The sequence below is a fragment of the Clarias gariepinus genome, chromosome 11 (genome assembly GCF_024256425.1).
Source record: "Clarias gariepinus isolate MV-2021 ecotype Netherlands chromosome 11, CGAR_prim_01v2, whole genome shotgun sequence".
Classification (NCBI taxonomy): domain Eukaryota; kingdom Metazoa; phylum Chordata; class Actinopteri; order Siluriformes; family Clariidae; genus Clarias; species Clarias gariepinus.
In genome coordinates, this window is record NC_071110.1 from 14,048,867 (window position 1) to 14,076,749 (window position 27,883).

Consider the following 27,883-nt stretch of genomic DNA (forward strand, 5'->3'; position numbering starts at 1 on the left):
ACAACTGTAGTGAATACAAGGGGCTGTGGAAATGATGATGCTATCAGCATAACTATTTTTTTTTTCCACATATGCTTGTAATTATTTTACTTCTCCTACATTTTTATGAATTTTGTAGATTTTATAGCAATGTCTGATCAGTGACCACCACTATGGGCTTTATGTTTATGATTGGAGTTAACAGGCTGTACTATTGCTCTCAACCATGAAAGGACACCTGCCACTTAAAAAGCAGCTGGAAGTGCATCATTTCTCTCTGACGCTCATAAAAAAGAGAGAGAAAAAGGGAGTGGGTGGGGTGGGAGGTATTTGTGACAGGACTCAAACCATAAAGTTTATAGCTACAAGATTTATTGCGCAATATTTTATCAAAATGAATCCCACTGCCCGAATGTGCTGGGTGCTTCTGTGTTTTTATTTTATATTTTTTATTTCTTATCAAAGCCACAGAAATGCTGCAGTAGAGAAAAGGGATAAACACCAAGCTAAGGATCATCTAAAGCAGGGCATTGTTTGATTTTGCTTCTCTCACCGTATACAGACTTATCAGCGACATGAAATGGCACAAAATATATTTGAGTGGCTGCCCGAATTTGAATTTGTTTTTGTCTGAAAAAAAACAAAAACTTCAGAGTTTCTTTTCTCTTTCCTTTCTTTATTATACTCTTGCCAAGGTTAGGGTATTACTATTAATACTAATACTGTTAGTCTTGCTGCTACTATGCAAGAAGTGTGACTCCTACTACTATTACAGGTATTATTGTTATCACTATACTTTTACTATCACTGTTGCTGCAAGTGTTACTACTACAGCTAGTATCATGTTATCACTACTACTACTACTACTAAATACTACCTCTTCCGTGCCATGCTGCTACATTTACATGATGGCACATGGCAGACGCCCTTATCCAGACCGATGTACACTTTTATCTCATTTTACATCTGAGCAGTTGCGGGATAAGGGCCTTGCTCAAGTGCTCAAGGGCCCAGCAGGTGTTCATGAGGTTTGAACCTGGGACCTTCTGTACTAGTCCAACGCTCTATCCACTGAAGTACTGGCTAGATAGTAAGGCACTTCTGATCAGATGGTCATAAGTTCAAGAGTCTCCTGGTTTACTACTACTACTAGTATTCACTGCTATCCCCACTAAAGTTAATAACGTTATTATGTCTACAGTTAGTGCTATTAATACTACTACTGGAAAAGTACTGTCTTCATGGCTAAGGCTCCTTTGTTCAGAAGGTCATAAGTTCAAGAGTCTGCACTGTTAGTCTCTTCAGCACTGTCTTTCTGCTCCAGGAATATCGTTATCATGTTTGAGCTGTCGTCTTCTATTCTTGCACAGTAAAATACTTAGCGTTGGATTAACATGCAGAGTGCTGAACGAATACCCTACAGTATTTACTGTATATAGGTTTGATCAACACTGGTGATTTTACTGTGCATTACTCCACTAATACAATGACTGCTAGAAATAATACATATACATTTTACTACTACTACTACTACTATTACTACTACAACTACCATTCCCCTACTACTGCTCCTGCTATTGCTATAATTACTCTGCTATCACTATTACAGTTACTACTCACATTACTATTACTACTACTAATAATAATAATACATTTAAAATCTAGAAAGAAAAATGTACACAGCTTTCAAACAACCAAGGGATAGCAATTGCAATATATTGTGATTAGTTTTATTTTTAAACCTTCATCGGTTAATATTTAACTACATTGTATTTATAATGACACTGAACAGAGGTGAAAATTTTCAAATTGGAGCTAAGGAAATTGCCTTACTGAAACTCCATTTCTTATTTTGAGCATGTTACTGGGCCACGTGTGTCATCTGAATTAAATGCAGACGCAAAGCATCATCACAGCATGTCTAAAGAATTAAAGCACCCCATAACCCCGTATCATTTCCTGCTTTAGAATTGCAGGGGCTAAACCAGCTCCATCCCCTTTGATGTGGAGAATCAAGACGCGCTCATGATGGAAGTGAAGGAACGCAGACCGTACCGCTCTCTGACGGCACGGCGGGACACAGAGCGGCGCTACACCAGCTCTTCGGCCGACAGCGAGGACGGCAAGCTCAAGCCCAAATCCTACAGCTCCAGCGAAACCCTTAAAGCCTTTGAGCAAGACCCCCGGGTGGCCTACGGCACTCGCGACAAGGATGTAGTACACCATGAAGTGGATGAATTCGGCAGGCAAGGTAAGGGCTAAAGACAAGGTCCTGAGGCTTAAACCAATTACAGCACACCTTTCGAAGTAAAGCTTACTGTAGCTTTAAAAAAATACATTTTAAACAGATAAGTGCATATTCTGTTATACTTGTAACATGTATTCGGCAACTGGTAGTAATCTCATTCATAGGTTGTTTTTAATTAGCAGGAGTCGATGAAAGTTATGAAGGTGCTGGCATATATCCATACAATCTAATTTAACGTCCGCAGTCTAATTAATTCACCATCGCCAAGCCTTTCTCGTTAGATCTCTCTGATGAGTGTCAGAATGAACCTGTGTATCATTTATACATCCATATCCTTTTGATGAAATTTTAAATAACATAGTCACCTTGGTTTTCAGATCATTCTTCTCTTTTTTACACCTCACACTGAAGTAGATATCTGTTACATTCAGCTGTTGACATGAAAAGCTCCATAAGTATCAGCAGGTTTTCTGAGAGAGGCCCTGCATCCCTGAGATACGCTTTACAAAAGGATCACATTCAAGCAATTAGGGGAGAAAACACTGTGAAGATTTGGTTTACTGTTAATTAGATTCATTTTCAGACATAAAAAAAAAAAATTCAGCATCTAAACAGAAATAGATAAAAGGGGCGCATTGTAGCCCTGCCATTAGCCCAGCAGGAGTTTAAAGAGAGAGAAAGGCTGGGGTGAATGCCAATGCCAATCCATGGATGTCTTTTATAACCTTCTAATGGAGGAGTGTCAGACTTCAGTCCTAGAAGGCCACTACACTGTGGAGTTTAGCATTGTGGCCTGTTTAACACCTAATTTAGATCAAACGTAAAGTGCTGGAAAAAACATATATTGTGCTAAAATTAAGTTTGACATCTGTTTAAAAAAATCGGATTGGTCAGATTTATTTAACAGCAGTTTAGTTATTTTGTCTCCAAGGACAACTTGTTTATATGAAATGCATTTGTTCCAATGCTTCAGTGTTTCTATAGTAAATATGGATTTTTTAGCAAACGTTTCACATTATCACAATTGTATTTTTTAATAAGTAATATTTCACAGTTTCTGCGATGTCATTGCTCTGTAGCACTTAGGGGTAAAGCAGTACCTTTGAGTTTTTCAACACAGGCACCATGTAGGTGTAATTTAATTGATCGGGCAATTTAATCAGTCTTTTTTATTGATCAAATTAATTGAATCTTATTAATTGACTCAGTGGGTCAGTTTTTAATTAACACATATTATATTATAATATATATATATATTAACTCCACTACCTGTGAAAAGTTTGGACACACCGCCTTTAGTGATTTTTCCTTATTGTTATTATTTTTAAAATTGTATATTAATACTAAAGACCCCCAAATTCTAAAAGGAAAACACATATGGAATTATGTAGTGAACAAAACATTTTTTAAACAATCAAGGATATGTTTAGATATGTGGGGACCATTCCAGGGAAGGAAGTGCTACCTTTGCTGCAGAGGATATGTTTATTAGAAGCTTTAGAAACTGCCAATTTTAAGCACCTCAGATTAGAGTCCATATACAAGTGGAAGACAAATTTCAACGTGCACTATTCAGAGGAGACCTTCATGATTGAATTGCATTGAGGAGGAGGTGTGATGGTGTGGAGGTGCTTTTCTGGTGACATTGTGAAAATTGACTTAGTCAAAATTGAAGGCTCATTTAACCAATATGGCTACCTTAGCATTTTTTCCTGAGACCTCAGACGTGCCATCCCATCTGGTTTATACTTAGAACGACCATCATTTGTTTTCCAACAGGATTGGCCTCAACAATCACCCGATCTAAAATCAACTGAGATGGTTTGGGAAGAGTTGGACTGGAGAGTTAAGCAAAAGCAGCTAACAAGTACTCAACATCTCTGTTAGACAACCATTACATTAGACTACCTTATGAGTCTGACTGAAAAAATGCCAAGAGTATGCAAACCTGTCATCAAAGCAAAGAATGACTACTATGAAAATATAAACCATATTCTAGGTTATTTAACACATTTTTGTTTACTACATCATTGAATAAAGCTGTCTTTAAACTTTTGACTGGTAGTGTATTTAGGTAAACTAACAAATGGTAAATTCTTTAAAATTGACAAGTGCCTTAAATATATACCATAATCCATGCAGAAAATGCAAACCACTTCCATTTTTTTTTTTTTTTACATTTTTCACAAGCATCTCTTCTTTTTTTTTTTTTTATTTCTTGGTGGTTGATGCAACACCACCACCTCGACTAGATTGTGGCACAGAAGATGATTATCGCTTAACTGAACAATTTATAGAGCATTATTATAGAGCATTATTCATCATAATGAATAATAGATAGTTGAGTAGTTTTAAATACTTTGAATCCTGTAAGAAATATACCTGCTTGAGACAAATCAGACAGTAGACGTTTGTGCTTTGAAATTTGAATCAAATAGAATAGAATCTTTATCTTCAATTCACAGCTCTATACAGCTCCCAGCATGCACCATGGGTCAAAGGTTACAGATTACAGTTCTAGTTTAGTTACTTACTGATTGTTTTACATCTGAAATATGGTCACATCTCATTTAGCACTGCATTTAAGTTCCGAGTTTTCAGTTTGTCTCATGCCTTCAGAATTCCCTGCCATATTTTTGTGCCTTTTAAATCCATGCTAATGTGAACACTAACGCTAATGCTCACAGGTATTTGGTTTAGAACTTTAAGGTTTAATCTTAGTATTTTATGGTTAATAGATATATCACAGAGATAAATAATTTTCTATTGAGTTACCTTAATCTAAATTGCATTCTTAATGCATTGAGCTGGTTCTGGGAAGGGTGCGCTAAAACAAGGTGACATTTTATAATTACTGTCAATATTATAATTAATGGTTACACATTGTACACATAATTGCAATTAACTATTAAATTAGTTTCAGTCAATTTTATTTGATATTATGCCACTTTTGTAATGTAAGAGTAACTGTAGTGTAATAAACATATACAGTAGAGCTAAATATCAATATCGATCATCAGTTAAGTGAGTTAGAAATCTTTAAGTGAGTTAGAAGCTTTTTTATAGCAACATAAGATATGACAGAAAATGAAACACTATGAAAATATAATACTATGCAAAAGTCAGAACCACCCTTTATTTCTTCATATTTTGCTTTCAGAAAGCCAAACTTTCTTGTAATTTAATGTCTTTTTGCGGAATAGTCATCCAAGCTTCCTAAAGGACTTTCGTTTTCAGTTTCTGTACCCCTGTACCTGACCAGTTTCAGAAGAATGTTTTTTTTGTTTTGTTTGTTAAGCCACACAGAGACCTATGAATCATTCAAGCATAAAACCATTTAAATTATAAGGCATGCATCAATGAGAAACTGGTGCAAATGATGACAGATGATCAGGCTGGAGATTTTATAGGGGAACAGATGAGAGGGGAAATGAGGTTGCTGTTAAGGCTGTTACATAAACAATCAACTTTTACATTGCAACTTTACATTTGGCACTTCGCAGCTTGAAAAAACACATGTTCCCATTTACATAATTTATTCTTTATAATTTAATTTTATTACATTTAATTTGGTATGATTAAATAAAGGGCGATTTAAGACTTTTGCACAATACAGTACGCATGCTACTACTTTATACTAATGAATTAAATCTTGTACCTGCTAATAATAAATCTCATCAGCAGCTGAGGTAGTTAATGTATCTACTGTTATTGCACAGAATACTGTATAGTATAATACCCTGTGCTTCAGTCAGTATTAATATTCTTTTGTTGCAGACTGGGCTTTTTGTCAGAGTGAAGTGCAGGTGTTCTAAAGTGCTTCTGTTTAAATGAGAACTTTACAAATTAGTCAGGATTTAAAATCACTCCCTGTTTAGCACTTGGACACTACAGTTCAAGTGGATATTAAGTACCCACATCGCATGGTGGAAATAAAGCATTTTGAAAATGTGGATGGAAAATGAATGCTAAATAGGCAAAGTTCAAGTACTTCATATTGTGGTGCCTGTAGATGCGGTTGCCATGTGCATAAAATGTCAAATGTCAACGGTACAGTACTGTTCTGTTTTTTGTGGTGTTCCAGGTTGTCCCCATGTATTTGTTCATTTTATGAATTCATTCTTTACAGAATAAATTTTCCTTCTGATTTTTAGCCCTTTAATTGCAAATTCATTATGTTCCTTGTCTTAAATGTACCCTTCAGTGACTAATATAGGTCTACCAATATGATATTATTATGGTACTCAGGTGCCATTTAAATTTTTATTGCTATTCTGTAAGTGTTTGATGTTAAATGTATTTTTTGTTTTTTTTTACAATTCTAAACAAACTTTGCAAATAATTTGCTCATACCACCTATAAACTTATACCGCCTTAAATACAGGCATATAAAAATGAAATGTTTATTTAAAAATAATAGATGTTGGTGTTATTGGTATGATGCTTAAATCGTCACACAAGAGAATCACAATATATTACTGAAATAATTACCACCATCTCTAGTGACTGATATGAATCGTTAAGTAACAGCAGTGAAACTGTTAGGAAAGGCTTGTAGAGTAGGTAAAGCGTAAGATTTTTGGTTCTGGACCTACTGATGGATGCTGGATAATAGGTCCTGTAGATCCAGTGGGCTAAACTGTGTATGTACCAATAAACGTTTAATACTTTCTTTTCCACAAAAAAGTTTTTTTTTTTTTTTTTTAGGAGCAGATTTTTCTCTGCGAGATCTGGGCTTCGGTGAGCCCGTGGCTCCTCGCATGGTGGTATATCGCTCAGACATGGCAATGCCACACCGTGACTACTCACTCAGCGTAGGCTCAGACGCAGACACCGAGACAGACGGAATTGTGTCCCCGGAGCACGCAGTCCGCCTGTGGGGACGAGGGAATACGAAGTCAGGCCGCAGCTCGTGTCTGTCCAGCAGAGCCAACTCTAACCTGACCCTGACGGACACGGAGCATGAAAACACAGAGAATGGTGAGTGTTCCGCCTCCTCCTCCTCTTTTTACATGCTGGATGCTCTGTGTTCCACAGTAATGAGCTTTTAAGAAGCCGTTTTGGCTCCATTATAATTTTCCCTTTAGAACTGGTGGTGCTTTGAACCTGGAGCTCTTATGGAAATGAAGAGCCGTGTAAAATAATTCGGCTTGGCTCCTGGTTATAACAAGCATTCATGAATACACCTTTTTATGCCGCTTGTGGAGCGATCATAATTTTTTCTTCCCACTTTGCATTTTGATTGAAAAAATCTTATAATAGGAATAAACAAAACCTGTAGACTGTTTGTCACAATAAGAATCTGGTTGTCCAAGGTTTGTATTATGTTCGTTGTTGATATATTTTTAATTTCAGCTTGAAACCTGGACCTGAATGTATTTCATGGCTGGTTGGATGGTCCCGCATTGTGGAGTCTATCATCTGCATGTGTTCTTTGTGTTGGCAGTGACCTGGAGTCACATGTTTGTGGGGTTTATCCACTTTGGAGCTTCGCAGGCTGTGGCAACTATAAAACAAATTAGACACAGCGATGAATCAGCCTGCTCTGTTCTCCTAATTGTTTGTGGATATTTCTACCTACTGTAGGCCGTCCAGCCATGAGGATTGAGCCAGGAACAAATTTTTATCACAACGTTAGCTCTGGAAGTTAGCCCGAAGCATGGGGCTTACTGGAAAGAACACATTTCTAAACTTAAACCCTCCTTTTAACTAAGGCTGAATGAATTCGTGAATTTAGCTGTCCTATTTAAGTCATCGTCTTGTTGTTGTTGGTTGTAAATACCATCCCATCCCAGTGATTGGCAGTAATGATTTTGGCCATGTGTACACTGGGATGCAACAAAGGCAACAGGTGGCAGGTGCCCCAAATAGCCCAGGCAGCCATGATGGAACTGTCTTGCATAAGCTCGGCGCTTCTAAATTACCCTCAAGGGCCCAATGACTCTCTTCGCTTGCATGGAAGGTCACAGTGCACAGAAAGCACATCTCCATGAAACATGTCAAGTGCAGATCCTGATTAGGCTTGGGGCAGGCAGACGAGCAACGTAATCTGAGGGAAAAGTTGCATGATATGCAGTCAATCAGAAAAAGCTCAATTTCTAATGGCGGGTTGGGGGGGGGGGGGCGCTCATCTTCAGGTGAATGCATGTGATTACGATAAGTAACGCACTGTCAGGACGAGGAGTGAATTGAAATGATAATCATGGTTATTATATATGACCTCATCATGCAAGACGAATTGAGTGTTAAAGGATGAGTCCTGAATGTAAAATCAGGTGTTGTTTTTTCTGTCCTAATGAGTTCAATTATTATGGACGGGATAGACATCATGCTGCGAAATGCTTTATAAAAATTTCTGTGTAAAAAAGTTACAGATTTATACTTAATTCAAAATAACATGTGTGCAGTGCAATAACACACTTGCACACGTAAAATATTATATAATAATAGAAAAAATATAAAATATACATATATAAAATGTGCAAACTGTTAGCTGTATGTATAGGAGTGTGTACTGTATAATATGCAATGTGCAATTTTTTTTTTTTTATTCCTTTTTTTCCTGGCTGATCTTCAGTCTTGTTACGTGAAGGGCAGAAAAAAATGCTAATCAGATACTATTGCAAGATCCATCACTGTAAGGACATGGCAAAAATGTAATCATTGTGTCACCTGCCTGTGAAGCATAGACGAGGGATCACTATTCAGCAGCGTCAGAGGCATCTGTTGTCGGCACACTTTTCTTCTCTGAAACCATTCATGGGAATTTGACCAATCCTTCACATAATCTTCATATGGAAGCATAGATGTGCAGTAGCTATTGCATTTCCTAATAAAATCACTTTTACCCTGTACAGTACAGTCTTTCTCGGAAGGCTGGCATCCTTTTAAAATATCTTATAATCATGTCAATAAACGTTTAATAACTTAAGATTTAGGCTTGTTGCTCTATTTCTATCTAATTTTTTACACTTTATTCATGATTATAAAAGTTTTTTTTTTTGTATTACATCTGAGACAGTGTAAACAGTGTAGAGTAGACAAAAAATTGTTATAAGGGGTGTTGTGGACAACCTAACATTGAAACTTTTCAGCCAGTCCTTCCTGCAGTGATTAGTTCCCTTCACATAATATGAACTAGGCAGAAATATTACATCATTATTGCACTTCAGCAGTCTGTGTGAATGCCACAGAGGTGGAATTCAGGTCCGTTGTTGTTGCACCTTTAGGGTGAGGCAGTAGCAGGAGTGAAACAAGATCTGTGTGAAAATTAGAACCACGCATTGGAGAATAGGGGTGGGGGGGAGGGGAGGGGGGTTTGAGACGTATGCTGTGTGCACCGCAATGTCTGGAAACAGTCAATAGTTACTGTAGCAGCTGACCAATAGATGATAAATATGAAGAGTAGATCAGACATCTTGGCTAAAGTTGTTGAATGTTGCTAAATTTTAGTGCATCAAGGAAAGCATCAGCTGAGATAAAGGTCAATTTTTTTATTGGTTAAAATATTCACTTGTTTCAAAGGACAATTGATAGCACTGAGCTCGTTCTAGCATTAAGAGATGGAGATAAGCTTTTTTATTTCAGATCAATCCCTCAGTCTGTATTATGATTAGTTACCACAATTTTGGCTCATCCATGATTGGTTTGCGTTACCACAGCTGTGATAAGAGCAAACAGATGGAAAGCACCAGTGTGCATGGTATTTCTGATGCACATGTTATATGTCACACTAAGCGACACTGTTGTGTTAAAAGTCATGCCTTTTCTGAGCTCCATTGAGTCAACTTAACGCCGAGTTCACGTGTTTAGTGTGCATTACCAAATGAAAGTGATGGCGAAATGTCGAGGGGTCATCTGATCAGCGTTATAGCATGACTTGTCTATTGTCTACGGTATATACTATATAAACGCAGCCCATGTTAGACAGGAAAGTTGCTTGCATACTTTACCAGTAAGTGTTTAACACTTAATTATAAAAATACTGTTTTTGATAAACTTGTTATTTTGAGATACTGAATATAACAAGGCTGACTTTAAAGCAGAGTGAGGATTTTTAGACAACAAGGTTTATTTCAGGTCTTGGCAAACAGTGAATTTGCAACACAAGTTCCAAAGCGGTAAGCCAGACAAAGGTCAAAACACAATCATTAAATTACAACATTAAATTACAACAAGGACAAAGGGTATCTCAGCAAGAAAGGTAAAAACCCAGCAAGGGTTTAAGACATGACATGCAATAACAAGGCTCAGAGCTTACTCAGATACACGGAGTGACAAGACGTCACAATGGGTAGCTAAACATAGGCCGCCCAAATTCTCTAAATTTCTTTTTACTGTGACGGGATTTTTCAATGGTGGAAACAGGTTTGCCATTGGTCTGATGATTAGATAATTACAGTACATTAAATGTATAAAGTATGGTTTAATCAAATGTGACAAATTGCAAAAGAATAGTTTAAATATTAATAATGCCCCAGACAGCCTTGGCTAGGATGTGCATGACTAGCTTCATCTGTCTCAGAGGAAGCACACGTTAGCCTTCACCTTCAGACGTTGAAAACTGTTATATAATATGAGAGAGCTGAGCGCTGGGTGGCATTTAGTAACTGAAACAAACTGATTTAAAAATGATCCATTAAAAAATAAACGATTGTCCTATTTTGTGATGCAGACCGGATCCTGGCTTTTACATATTAATAATAACTAATATCATAATGAGATAAGCGTTTCATTTTTTTGTTTAAACGCACTACATATCAAATCAATGTTTCCAGGTTAGACCTATTTTTCTGCTCACAGCTGTTTGTCTCTGCCAAGCCAGACTGTCCAGTGCACTTTTTATTCCACTCGCCCGAGCAGAAGAACCCTTGCTGTCACCGTTTAATCAGCTCTTACTTAATAACCTATATTTTCTATATGGCAACTTAATTAAAATCCACTCAGCTGCTTGGCTTACTTGTTCCGCAATCATTGTACAAGTCATTTACTTTGGTACTGCCTGCACAAATTCTTTAATTTAACATGCAATACCTACAATATCATGTAGTGTATATACACAGGGTGGGTCAAAGTTTTAGATCCATCCTCATGTCTTTTTTTTCTAGATTTTTCTGTTTTTTTCTCCCAGTAACTTAGTCAGTTTCCACCAGGTCACCATCATCATTAGGACACTCCCCCATCAAAGCTACAACCATCAACCAGGGAGGGTGAAGGCTATTATGTGTTTCCTCTGAGACACGTGGCAATAGCATCTTTTCAAACTGACAGGGAACAGACAGTGCTATCTGCTCCTTTTGCCTTGCGTTGAGCTCACAGATTAGCCCATTGTTGGCTAGCGTCACCATGACTGATGTGAGAATGCTAGAGAGCTCTCTCTAGGCTCCCTAGCTGTGGAATGCTATAGAATCACCTGGGATTCCAACTTGTGATCTCTGGATCGTAGTGGCGAGCTTGTTGCCACTGCGCCTTTATGGGGTAAAATTTTATATTTTTCTTATGGCTTTAAAACTAACAATAGAAGATTAAACATAACTATTTGTTTTACTCTGAGTTCATCTGAAGTCAGTGATCTATCAGAAACACTTATTCTAATGGATTAAGAAATGCTCAATGTTTTGTACTACAGTATTTAAGTGCAAAGAAGTTAAATCTATCAAACTAACCAATAAAGCTATCAATTTGCTGTAATTCATCATTTATATAAAATCATTTTTTGTTTATCAATCCAGGCATTTTAATATTCTAAAAGTTGCATCATTTTAACAACATGCTATTTTTAATGATTAAAACTCAACAAACATATATAAATGGTACTATTGAACTGGCCACAAACACAACTGCAGACTGTTTTGACAAAACTGTCCGAGCCGGTTCTATAGTGGTATTGTAAAATACCACTATAGAAGAACATGCACAAAAAGAACATGCACAAAACATCTACCACCAGTTTGTAATACTGCAGTACTGAATATTTAGCAAAAACACGTTTTTTTTCTCTCTCAAAACTGTCAGAATGGATTTATCGTTTTGCAGTGAAACACGTCATATATAATGCATCACTTATTATAATTTAAACATTACCTCTGATTACTTTTGAAGACTGCTTCCGCGAGCTGTTATCAGATCTCAGTTTGCATTTTCAAAATGAATAGGTTCATGCAAGCATGTAAATTATGTACAAATATTTTCTGAAGCACGTGCATTGTCATTTCGCAATTAGCATCTGATTTTGACAGTAAACACTGAACATAATGTTTACCAAAGGAACAAGTCAGATTAAAAGCACTACTCAGACAATCAATTAACACACCCTGTTTGTGCAAGATAGATGGGTGGGTGTGTGGGTGTGTGGGTGTGTGTGTTAGTTGTGGTTGTGTGGGTGGGGGGGGGGGGGGGGGGTATGAAGACAGATTTATGATAGTGCTCATTCAAAAGACCTTACTTAAGTTTGGTGTGCATGCGTGTGTGTGTGTGTGTGTGTGTGTGTGTGTGTGTGTGTGTGTGTGTGTGTTGAAATCGTCTCTCTTTAACAAGAACAGTTGTTAATCACCTGTAGGTGGTGTAAGGTTACAGTAGATAGATTTATTTTTAATATTTATAAGCCTATTAATCAATGTTTCTCTGTGTGTTCCACAAGTTTATAGAAAGAACTATTGAAGAAATTGATGGAAATGATACTGATATGTAGTTTGGCAATCCAACCAAATGCACCAAAAGCTGTACACCTCTAGGTATCTAAAAGTTGCTTAAGAGCATATGAAAAACAGTATCTATAGCAAATAGTGCAAACAATGCATCTTTCAATTAAGGGACTTTTAAAGGATATACTGTTTAAAAAACATTATTTACACTCGGTAATCAGTCTTATTATTCCCAAAGTAAAACTTTTTACCTTTAAATGGATTATTCTGTATAAACAATATATATATATTTGTTATATACACTACCAATAATCCATTTAAAGGTAGGAAGTTTTACTTTAGATCAATCAATATACAGACATCATCATATGTTAAATCTAACACATTCATTAATTATTCGCTGTTTGAGAAAGAAGATATACATCACATACCCGAGTTATCTCCCTGGCTTTTTGCTGACGTCAGGTTTCCCACTTTGTCTGACAAAAAAATCAGAAATTATGTAATCCCACCTGGAAATTAGCTTTAACAATGGAACATTTAAATATATTCAAAATCTGTACATGTTCCATATCTATATGCTAGAAGTCCTTAGTGATGTACTGCCTGCTTTGTTCATTCAATTTAAATGAATTAATGGAGAATATCCTCCAGCATTGTTTAAAGAAAAAGGTATTGTTTAAAGGAAGACTGTATTCACTCGGATCACAACATTGACCGAACCGAACATCCAACACAACACACATTATTATTATTATTATTATTATTATTATTATTATATTATTATTATTGGCGTTTTAGATTGTTTGATGACTGTGATTGGCCATACAATCAACATCGTTTAGCATAGCTTAGGTAAAGTGTGCATATCGTTTTAACCAGCCAGCTATTGCACTATACCAAATGGTATACCAAATTTAGTAGGGCAATATCGAATTATTATTCATATTATTATTAGTATTTTATATATTATATATACAGTATATAATATAAAGTAAATAAAAAGTTTTGTTCAATTGGTCAATTACTTTTTATTTTTCGCAGTTATTATCTGGTTTGATGATTGATCTTTTTACTAACTTGCCATTAAATATTAAGCATAACTGATGTTTAATCTTTAAGCTTAACATTTTGTTGCAGTATTTTCTTTTAATTATTATTTTTTAAACAATTCAACACATTTCCACATAAAAGTTTTTAAGTAGTTAGTCCAACGGGCATGTGTGGCAATCGTACAGTGACAGAATTTTTGATAAAAAAAAAAAGTAAATAAATAAATAAATAAATATATATATATATATTAATAAAAATTAACTAACTAAAAAAAGCATACAGCTTTGCCTTTTCATGAGACAGAAACCGATTTTTTTCAGTGACATTTTACTGTATCTATTTCTAAATAATACAAGCTTTAATCCTTTTAGAAAGGCATGTGCATTCGTCACTTATTTGTAAATAAAACCTATGTAGTAAGTAGACTTTAACTCATTTAAAAAACTTTTAAAACTAAGCAATGTAGAGTTAAAGTCTATATGCGTGTAAACAAACTATTTACAACTCCACATTGCGCTGACGCTGCCAGACTAGCCGTTAGCATCTGCTCTGAAGAGTCTTGACTCCCGGGCACTAATGGTCCATGTAGGTGACAGCCAAATGACTGACACACACCAAACACTCAGACTAAACTCACTCTAATACACACTTAGCCTGCTAGCTTGTCGTTTTGAGGTCAGACTGAGAGAACAGGAATATACAGTATTCTTTTGAGATCCTCGTGCTGTGTGTGTATATGTGTGCGTGCTGTGTGTGTGCATGCGCGTGTTGTGGTGAGCCATTTGACACAGGACCATTTTATTATAATTTTCTTTAAAGAATAGCCACACGTCGGGTCGATTAGGATTTTTTTGGTAATAAAGCCTCATATTATCGCGGACAGAAATAAATGTTGCTACACATTAACGCACCCCAAGGAATCCACATATTTACATAATCAGCTTAATCGATTCCATCGACACGTCAGTACAGCCCTACAATTTGCACATAATATCTTAGACACTAGTGTGCCATTTACAAAGATGCACAGAGCTTTCCAGACAAGTGAAAAAAAAAAACCTGGAGAAATAAGTCATTGTTTTCACTAAGCAGCAAATAAATGCCTTAATTTGTTCCTCACATGCAAATATATTACCTACTTGTATTGACATGCAAAACCTTCTCTCTTTGTTGAGAGTGCTATTAGCAACCTAATAAGTAAGAATGACTACAGGAGGTCTGCTAGATACCACTGTTAGGGAAAGCAGATTTTGTGGCGGAGAGAAGAAAATACAGTCTACAATCATTTATTAAACAGTATACAGGTGAGGTTTTATAAGCTAATGTCACATTTTTTTTAATTCCAGGATATTTAACATTTGTGATTCAAAAATAATGCACTGTCTCATCAACACTTACCGTTCAAGACTACTGTCTCTCCAGTCACTGCTGTGCATGTGTGAACGTGCAACATAACATCTATAAGGGCAGTGTGAGAAAAAATTTGGATTTTATTTGAATATCTGAGTGAGACGCTTATTAAAACTTCGGATTAAACGCATAGAACTGCTCTCCAGGGGCGTCGTGATCTTGCATGACGATGCACGTCCGCACACTTCTGCCCACACTACCGGAACAAAATTTGCCGCTGTCAAAACTTTTTCTTGAGGTGTTAAAGCATACTCCGTATATTCCTGATCTTGCTCTATTAGTCTTTTACCCATTTGGTCCCCTGAAAGCAGTCCTATGAGGTCAAAGATTTACTTCTGATGAAGAAGTGAAGACAGTGTTGTATTTGTAGCTTGCAGTTCAGCCTAAAACATTTAGAGGATATGAAAGCTTGTTGACAAATAGACAAAGTGTATTGAAAAGCATGGAGGTTATGTCGAAAAATGATGTACAGTAAAACCTTGGATTGTGAGTAACTCGGTCTGCGAGTGTTTGCAAGATAAAGAAAATTTTTAATAAATTTGTAATAAAGGTCTATGAGTATTTGGTACGTATACGCTTTGTCTGCCGGAATACGAGTATGCCTAGTTTCAGTGCACATGCGTTACTCGTATAGTCAACATCCATGTGCATGTGTACTATTCACTTTAACATTGTGACCACGTGTGCTTGCACCCGTAAAGCTTTTTTTTTTTCTTCAGTTTTTGCAGATAGAGACTCTTTCAGAGAGCAGTGATTCTGTTGGGGTGTGTGTGTGCGTATGTGCAAGTGTGTGTAAAAGTTGTTTCACAAAGTATCCCCCCCCCCTCCTTCTCCTCTCCATTCTTTCCCTCTCCTCTCTTCCTCACTATAGTTCTGATTCTTTTAAAGGAAGGTAAATTTGTTTTATTTTTTATTCTATTTTGTATTTATAATTTTAACAGTCTACAATCTTAACAGTCTTTAACAGAATACTTTTGGGTTGTGGAACAAATTATCAGGGTTTTCATTATTTGTTATGGAAAAATTTGCTTTGATATAGAAGTGTTTTCATCAAAATAATTTCTACAGCCAGAGTGTGGATAACTTTTAACTGACCCCTGTTTTATTATTATAACTGATAAATATTTTCATTTTGTGGCGTTTGTAATGTACAGTAATTATATATATATATATATTTTAAATTGTGTTAATTTTTGCAGTCATAATGTATCCGTAAACATGAAGCACTATTTGTTGTGTGAATCACAATTTGTGAATGCAAATATTTTGCAAATGAATATGAAAACTGCAAAATGCCATCTGGGCATGTGGTCCTGTGACTTTTGGCAGCTATCGTTGTATCGTCACTGACCAAACTCGCAAAATGGTGTTAGTAAGAATTTTCGAAGGAAGGAATCTAGGACACCAATCAGTTCTGCCAAAACCAGAAATCACATGACCACATGTTTCCCCGGTGGGTGTTTGCAGATTTTCTGGTTCATTTGCAAGACATTCTGTACACACTTACAAATGGCAATGGATACATACTGTACACGTTTCAATAAACGTAAAGTTGCAAATACAACGAGCATTATTCCATAGTAGTGCTTTCAGCTTGGGTCACTTTCTGAGTCTCTGTGATCCTGTAAGCTCGAGTGCTTTATCCTCCGGCCATGTTCCAGAAGACAGGGCTGCTCGAGGCGATACGCAGTCATACTCGAACCAGCAGCAGAACACACAGAGTTTTTAGTGACTAATCCCCAACTCCATGACTGCACTCACAAACCGCACCTTATTCTCCCAGGTCACACATACAGTATACCCGGTTTGTTATATATCTGATGAAACTTGTTTTTATAAAAAACACGAAAAAAAAAAACTACAACCTAGTTAAATATTTATTGTATCATAGCGCCCCCCTTGTATTTCTTTGGAGAGACGTGATGTCTGTTCAAATGTAACCGTCTTCACACTGTAAACACTTTATAATCAATGTAATCTTCATCTGTGGACCGTTTCCATTTCACTCAGTCAGCTGGGAAATCTGAGGTTGCATTGAGCGGCTTGGTACTTTCAGCAAGGGCTTACACTAGAGAGTGATGGTTGACCTATTGGGGGATGAATCAAGCATGAATTAAAAGGCTTTTACAAAAACCAAATCATTCCAGATGGTTGCACTTGAGTTGTTTAGAGCGGTTTGTTTTGTTGAGCTTCGCTTGCATTTTACCTGGATGAATACAGAGGACACTCAATAATTAGATGCTGTTCTATCGATTGAAATAAAAATGTAATTTTTTTAAAGAATTTTTTCAACATACAGTAGGAATAAGGTAAACATGCAATTAACCCATAAAAATGTGTTAACCCTTTAAACCTGTCCTGGCTTCATTTTGAATATTTATTCTTTGATAACTAAGTAACAGTGCTGTGTGTAGGCATAGAATTAATTAATTATACAAATTAATTATTCATTTATTCTTCTTTTACTTTTAGTACATAATCATAACAATGGCAATGCAAATGTCCATCGTATAAAGAATATAAATTTTCTTTTTCCTGTGATTTTAAGGCAATTCGGATAGTGCGACTTATTGATCATATGACCTTTGTAATATTTTATGTACTGTACACCGATCAGCCATGCCATTAACATCACATACTGTTAACACATTAACATTGATTATCAATTATATAGCAGTAAACGGGCGACAAGTTGATGGTTACCCAAGATTCACCCATGTCCGCAGGTACCAAAGGCCAGCTCGTCTGGTCTGATCCCACAGAAAAGCCAATGCAGGACAAGTTACTTAAAAAGGAAACTCTGGCCATGATAAAAAGAGCTCAAGGCCACTGACCCAGCCTCTAAACTTCCCAGATGACAATCCACTTGGCTCCCAAGGACAAGGTTTTGTGTTGTAATGTTACGGCTGATTGGTCTATTTGGTAGGAGAGAATTTGTTCAGCTAACAGGATTAAGTAAAGTTTGTACAACACGAAAATAGACATTATTTTATGACCTGAATGATCTTTGTAGCACAAGATGGATTCTGTAAAATGGATTTACTAAAAATCATAAGATTTTTGACATATTGTAACAACAAAGAATAGTTATAATGTTCTTGGACATTCTTTTGGTCATGTTTTCCGCCATATATATTAATTTGGAGTACGCTATTGTATATGGCAAGTGTCACTGTAACCAAGGAACCACCTATAAATCATTCTCACGTTATATTATTCTTATTAGCTATTGTATCTTTAAAAACACATGCATTGTTCTCGAGCTCTTCAGTAAACGCCGCCTTCCCTCACCTCTTTAATTCTCACAGATTTCCTATTACAGTCAAAGGGTCTAATTATAGGTTCTCATCCTATTTCCGAATCCACGACATGAGAAAATGATTTACGAGCACATGAATCCGAGTGCGAGGTGAAAATTAGCAATGCTCTGGTCTTCTTAAGGGTCACTGCATTATTGCAGCACGATTTAGCCTGCGCTATCCATTAGCATGTTTTCCACTCGCAGGCATGGCTGCGATAATGTGCCAATGCAATCATGCTTTAATGCACACGACAGCGAAGCGATTACAAAGCCTAGAACTGATCTGTGACAAAAAGCTGTTGATTAGCAGCTCTGCACATATCTATCAGTACACGCTGTTTGTGGCTGTCTGTGCAAATTGACAGTAACACCACAAATGCGGGCACTCAGTGATAGCTTCCGGATCTGTTATAGGATAAGAAAGCTAGAAAAGATTAGAGGATCATTTTTGATGCCTGTACACAATACGCCTAACAGACGGCACCTTCCTTTTTTTGTTTGCTTTTCATTCTTTTTCTCCACGACATTAAAGTAGGTTAATTTTAGTGGAAGTGCATGTGCCATACAGCGACTGTGTCAGGTGTCACAGCTGAGGCTCAGAACCTGTGGGAAACTTTGAGCCGCTGATAGATTGAGGTTAAGAAGAAAGGCTCAGGGGAACTGACAAGTGTTTTGCTATAATCATGAGACGTTCAGAAGAATGCAGATGTGCTTACAGTCATGTCCATACAAATGAAGGAGTAGCAGTTTAGAAGGGGTTCATAGTAAATACATTTGCTTTCTTTTATTTACCTACATACAAAAGAGAATTTTATGCATTTTTAAGCCAGTCTATCTGTCCATGTTTGTGACTCTCAAGGAGTCTCTGGGACTCTTACCTTAACGTTTAGAATCAGCCCATCAGAATCAGCTTTATTTATACAGATGGTGGTCTAGTGGTTAGCACAGTCGCCGTTAGAGTCCAGGTTCGATTCCCAGCCAGTTTCGATTCTGGTCTGTGAGTGCATGTTCTTGGGGTTCCTCCGGGTACTCTGGTTTCCTCCCACAGTCCAATTGCATGCGGATTAAGCTAACTATCGTTCCCAAATTACTTGTAGTGTATGAACAAGTGTGTATGTGTGTGCCCTGCAATGGATTGGCACCCTGTCCAGGGTGTTCCCCTAAGTCTCCTGGGATGGGCTCCAGGCCCCCTGCAATCCTGAATACAGGATAAAGCGGTATAGATAAGAAGTGAGTGAGTGGGTTGTCTCTCAAATGGCTGATCATGAAAACCGATACAGGTAAAAAAAAAAAAAAAATGTTTTTTGACAGCCACATCAACATGCCTTCGCCAGTCTGGGAATTGTACCAATTCTCTTTAACATACGTCAAATTTGCAACATGGAATATTTCTTTCTAAAGCAAAAAAAATATGGCAGAATGTCTGCCAAAAGCTTTAACAGAACAGAACGTATTCTCCGCTTAAGAACAACGCACCGTGAATAATATTGTGTGAATAGTTATCCAGAAAGGCAGCATCTAAATCTCGTAAGTCGACCCTCACTCAGCCACCCATAGCAAAAGCACTCAAAAAGCTTGAGCCTCACTCTGCAGAGAGTAAAAAGGCTAAATCCATTATCACAAAAATGATAATTAAGAGAGAAATAAAGAGCAGTTTCCAGCTGTGGCCGAGGCAACCCGGGTTTACCTTCATGAATGCGGGCCGACAGTGAGCGACTATTCAGCATGGCTGCACACGCTCTGGATGATAAGAGGAACAGACTGTCTCTTAAAAATGCAGAAATTCTGATATTTATGAAGAAATGCCTGCCCTTGCTGCTTATTAATGAGTAGCCCTGATTGGCTTGCCAAATACAAAGTGACTGATGTCTGCATTCATTAAGGAAAAAAAAACGTCGGTGCAGAGTTTCGATTTGTTATTCATTGACACAGCCTTGATCCATGCGCTGCACATTATAACGAGCGAGTATAACAAGACAGACGCATTTTAGATAAGCATTCCGGCGTGTGTGAGAGCCTCTTGATGCTAGTTACGCAATGGAAAATTTTTGCTCTTTAGTTGAACATAGGCTATTCCATTGGTTTCTTTTTCTTCATAATCTACATAAAATAATAAGAGAATGTAATTTGTTGCATCTTGCCTGGCAATAAATAAAAGTTTTAAATTTATGACACTTTCTCAGATCCTAATTATATTTGTTCTAGTTTAGAATAGTTTTTTTTACTGTTATATATAGTACACAAATAAACTGTACTTTAGAGAAAATAAAACACTTTAAATGGAGGATCTCAGTAATCCCCAGACAATCCGTGATTGGTATCAAAATCAGACGATTCTGATGTCTGTGATTGTGGAACGGTGGTCTGCCCCTGAACCCTAAAACCCCAAAAGTACCCCTAAATTTTAGCATTCTTAAATGCTTTGGTCCAAAGAGTGGTAAAGAGTCACTCCAGCCTTCCTGTCAACTCCATTCTTCTCTGACCTCTCTAATCAACAAGACATTTTTGCCTACAATAGTGCCACTCAATCAATGTTCTTCTCCATATAATTATGTATAATGACTATAAATTGGTGTGTCTACTAACAACAATGTGATGGAAACCACATTTTCTCTTATTCAGATGTCTGATAGGAACAAAGCTCTTGATTGATCTTGCTTTGACATGATTGGCTGACTGGAAAATTGCAACGATGTCCAGGTCTACAATCCTGTGCTGATCGATCAGCTGATCCCTCTGTAGCCTGCTACTGTATCTCTTATGACCCAAATGAGTTGGGGTTCCCTGTTGAGTCTGGTTCCTCTCAAGGTTTCTTACTATTGCCATACCAAGTTTTTTCTTGCCACCATCGCCATCGCTTTTGGCTTGCTCGTCAGGGACAATCTAATCATTATGATCTATACACATTTTTATTTGTTCCCACACATTTGCTTTCATTATGTGAAGCTGCTTTGAGACAGTGACCATTGTTAAAAGTGCTATATAAATAAAATTGATGTAGCCAGCATAGCTAGGAGTCTATGGAGGAGAATAGCCATGCTTTTAGTAAGGAGGGATCAGTGTTGGTAACTTAGCGACTTGGTTGCTAGATTTAGCGACTTTTCAGACACCCTTTGACGATTTTTTTTCAAAAAATCGCCTAGCGACAAATCTAGCGAATTTTGGACAAACCGTAGCAACTTTACAAATGTTGCCAGTACTGTCCTGTAAGCGCGAGGTCCTGCTTTCCCGGGACAGTTACTCATTTCTCTGTCTCTGCTCTGATCAGTAAGCGCTAGCTCCGGTGAAAGGAGCAGCATATTCCCGTGACCGCACGGCAGCTGACATAGATGTGAATGAGCTGTGCATGTGCAAACGGTGTTGTTTTATATTGGACATGTGAGGAAGGATTAGGGAAAACACACAGAATGCAAATACGACGTCATTACGTCATCTATATGCAAATATACGCATGACGTCATCTAGCGACATTTGGCGACTTTTCGAGCAGACTTTAGCTACTTTCCATTAAAAAATTGTTGGCAACACTGGGGGGGATGGCGTATTTGTGGTCCCACACATGGTGTGACTCTAGCCAATCCGCGTACATGGATAGGGCCTACCCTAGTCTCATCAATAGTGTTTGAAAAGGTGTCTTGAGGTAGCAGACAAAAGATTTTGCCCTGGTTGGCTGTCCTTTCATTTTCAGTTGGATTTTATTTGTACATAATTTTTTTTCTGCTTTTCCACTTTTTTTACATTTAAGATTTAATTAAATAAGAGAAATTCCAGTAACCTTGTGCAGTTTATGTAAAAAAGTAAAAGCTGAACTTTTGCTTACAGTAAAGGTACCAAAATACAGGGCTATACTGAAAAATTACTCTACCAACATTTGTACTGTAACACTTTCTATCACAAGCGATGCCTTTGCATCATCACTGAACTCAACTCTCGAATCCTCTTTGAAAATCCCCTTTGTCGCAGTTGAAGGTCTTAAACTGCAATACCGAATTTTTGTGTTTGTCTTGTTGCAGCATGCCTCCACATTTTTTTTTTAACTTCACTACACACCTGCACTTTACAAATACAACATTACCTTATGAGTGCCTGTATTATGCAGTTAAAGACACTGCTATGAATCACTCTTCATTTGCAATCTTGGTGCTAAACCTTTTCATCTGTTTTTCTCTGCTGAGTGTACAGTCTACAGTTCGCATTGCAGTTTGTGCTGGTTTCTTCCATTGGGTATTGTTTTCTTGTCCTGTTTAGTAATCTTGTGCTCACCTTCATGTAGTCTCGCGTTCTATGCCGCTGTACTACAGTATCTGTCCACACTACTGTGCTTAAGAAACAACATTTCTTTCCAATGTATATAAGTTACATGCAAGAGAGGCGTATTAGTCAAAAGAAAGACGTGAATGAAGGCATAGAACCAATTGATCTTGACAGAAGACAGCATGAGAGTCTTAGCTGCAGTAAAACATTTGAATGGTGGGAACGTTTAGAAGAAGGCTGTATGTCTGTGAATGACGATCCCAGCTGAGGTGACTGTTATTCAGCAAGTGAAACGCCTTATCCTTGAAAATCAATGGATAACTTGTCCCCAACTAGTGGAAGAGACGCAGCTCTTGTCTTTGAAAGCTGTACGTACAATCACAAACACCACTTGCATATTACAGAAACTCGGCCGGGAGTTATCCCCTTGCCACATCCCCTTGTAGATGAATGACATTAAACCCAACAATTCCAGTCACGAATCAGTTAATACCTTGTGCAGTGTGAGAAAAGACCCTTAAAAACAAAAGACCAGATCGTTTCTGTTGTTTTTGGAAAGGCGCATTCGTCACGAGAATTCATTATTCCTCCTTGGCACCCACACCCACCTGAAGCGTTTGATATTTCCAGTGATGCTTTTGAAGCTTGCTCCATATTTAGAATGCTGCATTCCCCCCGCCTGACGCTTACTCCTCATCCTTTGAACTGGTTCCCCTGAGCCTTGTGACTATTAGGTGTCCATGGTGTGAAGTCAGAGGAGTAGATTCAGCGTGCTGTGTTGTACAGCCGCACAGAGGGATGAGGTTACAGGAACTGACCTTGGAGCAGCAAAGAGATGAGATGGAAGGAACGACCGTTTTGCATAGAGAATTTTCCCTCAAACGCTCTGATTGAGGAAATTGATTTCTGGAGATCTCACGGAGGACCGTGGCTGCTTGTGCCAATTCGCAATCTGCATGAAATGAGTTGCGCGACCTTCTTTCCCGAATGTGAGCGATGAAAAACCGAGCTGGCCATGTTTCCAGTATGATAGCGAAACTGGAGATGCAGCTTCCTTGCAAATCTCTTTATTATTTTGCCAAATAAAACAGGAAAGATTCATTCCAAACATGTGTGCTTGATATTATATACTGTGCTAGTTACCTTTTCTTTTTTTTTCAAATTCACGAGAACTAAATTTAGCTGATAAATGTGAAATATGATCAGGGACTAAATGAAGCCATGGCCATTGCTTCGATTAGCAGATTAGGTTGTATTGTGGGTAACATGAGGCCTTTAATGTTTCCCCTCTAAACGTAGCTTATTTTATTTTTGGAGTATAAGAAGTGAATGTGTTTTTTTAGAAGAATGTTATTTACATCAGCCTCCCTCTGGGCACAGGTTGTGTCACGGTGAGCTGCACAGTGCCACATTCGGCTTTTGTCACAAACAGCTCTGAGTCAAGGCCACTCTGGTTTAATTATAGACCTCACTTTATTATATGCAATTCTTAAAAGGTATTTGTCTGAGAAATTTGATCCGTTAAGGGTTTTGTTTTTTTATTCTAAACGAAAAATTGACTTTAAAATATTGTAGTGCATTCCTAACTGTTATTATATTTACAGTACAGTATGTTAAATCCATTTGTACCAGATGTGACAAATTCTCAGGGGTTTATTTTAATCTTCCTCTTTTTATACATGATTGTTGCTATAGTAACAACGCATCCATAGGCATTTACATGATGGATGCTTCACATAATCTGAGACTCGAGTAATAAATGTTGTATGTATAATTTTGATATGGTGACGCTTTCTTTAAGGAGACAGTTATTTGTTTTTTGTTTATGAAAGCACTCTTAATAGCTGGTGCGTTTGGACACAAAACGGAATGCTTTTTGTCACAGGAAAGTATTCAGGACAGAGAACGTTGCACTTCATGCATTCTTGGTAACATCGACGTTATGATCCCAGCAGGAAGCCTGTTTTAATTTGGTTGGAACAAAGCTGTGATGATGTTTGACTTCAGGACAATGATCTTTTCGAAAGGTAGAACGCGTTGAAATAAAGTTGAATGATTGACACAAACACACATCTAAGAACAAAATCTCAAAACAACTAAATTATAGCCTTTATTTGAAACACTGATGATGATTATCATCCATTCGCAAAACATCCGACCACATCCATAGTCCCTTAAGTCTCTGATTGGAGATTGGAACGGATACAATAGCTCTTAGAGTTAAAATGTTACCTTTAATTTTTTTTTTTAAAGAAATATTACAGTGAGGTGCATCTTATTGTGTGCCTTTACCTACAGTAGTGGTCCAGTGGTAAGCACACAATGAAAGCAGTTTAAATCCCGTTTAGGCCATCTGTTTAGCATTAATATTGTTTTGAAGTCATTTTTGCTACATTGTGTTTAGGGGAATTGGTTCATTTCATCAAAGTAGTTCTATGTTCCAAAAACAACGTAATACCAGCATTGTCCCAACATCTGTAACATTGCCAAGTTATCATCACCACAACGTTTAGACAAAGAAAACTTTCTGCCGGGATTAAGTGAATCTGTGTTTGTGCTGTAGGCGTTATAGCATAAGTAATAACAGGGGCTTGTTTGGATGTTCTACAACATTACTGTAAATACAACCATAAATGGCTAAAATGCACAATGTGGTAATTAATACATTAAAAACATTGTAGGATAAATCAGATATTTAATATACAGTAACAGTAGTACAAAAAACACAATGCAATATGTTCCTGATATACTTTACATAGCTCAGTACATTTATTATTAAAAATTATATTATAGATGGGGATTGGGGATGTGGAAAAAAAATCATCAGTTAATTACGACACGCTTTTTTGTGTGGCAATTTATGTATCGTCACACTGACCCCAGAATTTTTTAATTAATTGAATTTTTAGTAATTTACTATTATTTTTTAATGAAATATTATTTATTTATATTTGTTGTAATGTATATAGGTTTATGTTTGAAATAGTAAAATGTCACCTTTACTTTATAATCCTACAGGTGGCGCACTCTAAACTATTCACACACTATCTGACAGCACTGCATCCTGAGTAGTAGGAGCAAATATTTGGGAAATGTGTTTAGAATTTAAAACAAAAACCTAAAAGTTAAATTTCAAATCAGGGTATTTAAAAAAAAATTTATACTTACAATACAAATCAAATCAGCACCTACAGTAAGCATTGTGATAACATTGTATCGAGTGATCCCTGGTGATTTCCATGCCTATAACAAATAGCTAACTATTCTGTTGTACTTCTATCTATTGTATTATTTGTTATATTTGTTTTAAACGCTAGTATTTTTAATAAAAAAGTAAAAACTACTTTGCTTTACAGTATACTTACACTACTTCCTTAGTGTATTGGTAGTCACCTAGGACAAACTAGCACTATGATTTGTAACGATTTTTTTCTCAGTAGCTCCCATTTTCATCCTCCCTTAAAACACTGTAAGAACAGTTAAGTCAATCAAATTCAAAACCGATTCTTCAATTTGCTTTTGTGAAGTAAAAAAAAAAAGAAAGAGGTGGGAAAAAATAAGTAAAACTAGTCACGCTTGCACCCAGGCCTGGGCATTACTTCTGTTCAGCCAGCAGAGAACTGCTGACTTTGGCTTCTATTAATCACACCTATGTTCTGCTCCTTTATTTATTTATTTATTTATTTTGTGTACACGACATGTTTTTTTTATTTTTTTATTTATTTGCTTACTGGTCTTTGGCTGAGGCTCTTTTTCAGATGGCGGATTAGCCGAGTTAGCTCAGGCTTATTTGAAAGCTCATTATTATAGATTCGAAAGCTCCTTTGAACAATGCAGGTCTGCTATAACAGCTACGCTCCAAAACCAGCCTTCTGGATCCGACGGTGCGCCCATATTACACGTACGCACACGAACATGCTTACACACACAAACCATTAACCCACACCGGAGCACATTATAGCCATCATCATTAGCCAAAAAGAATAAGAGTTTAGTGAGCTATGAATGTAAAATTTCACTCTGTCTATTATTAGTCTGTTGGCAGGCTGTTGCTAGGTGCCAAGAAGTCTTGACTCTACGTGCATATCTATGTAATTAGGGAGCGTATATTAAGGAAACTTGGAAGATTTCCCCCGTTAAACACATTTGATTTAGCATTTCATAATTTTGAATATTTTGCTCTGAAATGAGATTTGCAAGTATGATTGGACGAGTTTAAAAAAAAAAAAAAGCACATTGTGTTCTGGGTACTATTTTCTTAAAAAATATTTCATTTGGTGATTTCATTCTTCCATATTAAAGTGATGGACATGCATCGATTTCAAAATGATTGTAATTACTGTTTATTAGGCTAAAATCAAAATCTGCGTGATATCGGTTTGCACAGGGGGAATTCTGCGTAACAAGTACAGTCTCTCACTACTTGATAGTGGATATGAAATATGAGGTGCGCTGCGGAATTAAATATCAGAAATGGTGCAATGTTTGGAACTGTAGACGAATGAACAATTTGAGTGAACGGAGCATGCTTTTACTGCAGATCTCACACAGAAGTTCTCTTCGCTTGCTGTTATTAAATCGCCTTGGCTTAAAGCAGCTCTTGCCTTTGGCGATAGAAAATAGCTCCACTTTTATTATAGCATAATTGCTACAGGTCGCATAAACAAATAAAAATGTGAGGTTCTTATTCTCCTTAGTTTTTTGTGTTACTCTATGCCATCTAAACTTGCTGTAACCTCTGCCTGCCTGTATTCACATTGTGAACCCCACAGCGACTCGTGTCGCTCTGATTGATAGAGACTATAAATGCAGAAACAAGAACTGTGCACAGAATCTGACACAACGCTTAGTGTGTAGGACATCATTGTGTGTGCACACTACGCAGCCTCATTTTCAAAAATGTAAAAATCTATGGAAGATATAAAGATGCCTGACATTTTTTTATTAACTTTGAGTGTAAATGTATGCAAACAAGTCTACCAAGGAAAAAAAAGA

General features: G+C 37.0%; 1 protein-coding gene across 3 annotated transcripts in view; it reads left to right on the top strand.

Annotated features, from left to right (window-relative positions):
- Nucleotides 1-27,883, top strand: part of tenm4 (teneurin transmembrane protein 4) — a 218,286-nt gene that overhangs the window by 47,110 nt on the left and 143,293 nt on the right. For all 3 annotated transcript variants that reach the window (XM_053507223.1, XM_053507224.1, XM_053507225.1), the window contains exons 2-3: nt 1,948-2,230; nt 6,935-7,207. In XM_053507223.1, coding sequence (XP_053363198.1) covers nt 2,005-2,230; nt 6,935-7,207 — 499 coding nt within the window. In that variant the 5' untranslated portion in view covers nt 1,948-2,004. The remainder of the gene's footprint in view (nt 1-1,947; nt 2,231-6,934; nt 7,208-27,883) is intronic.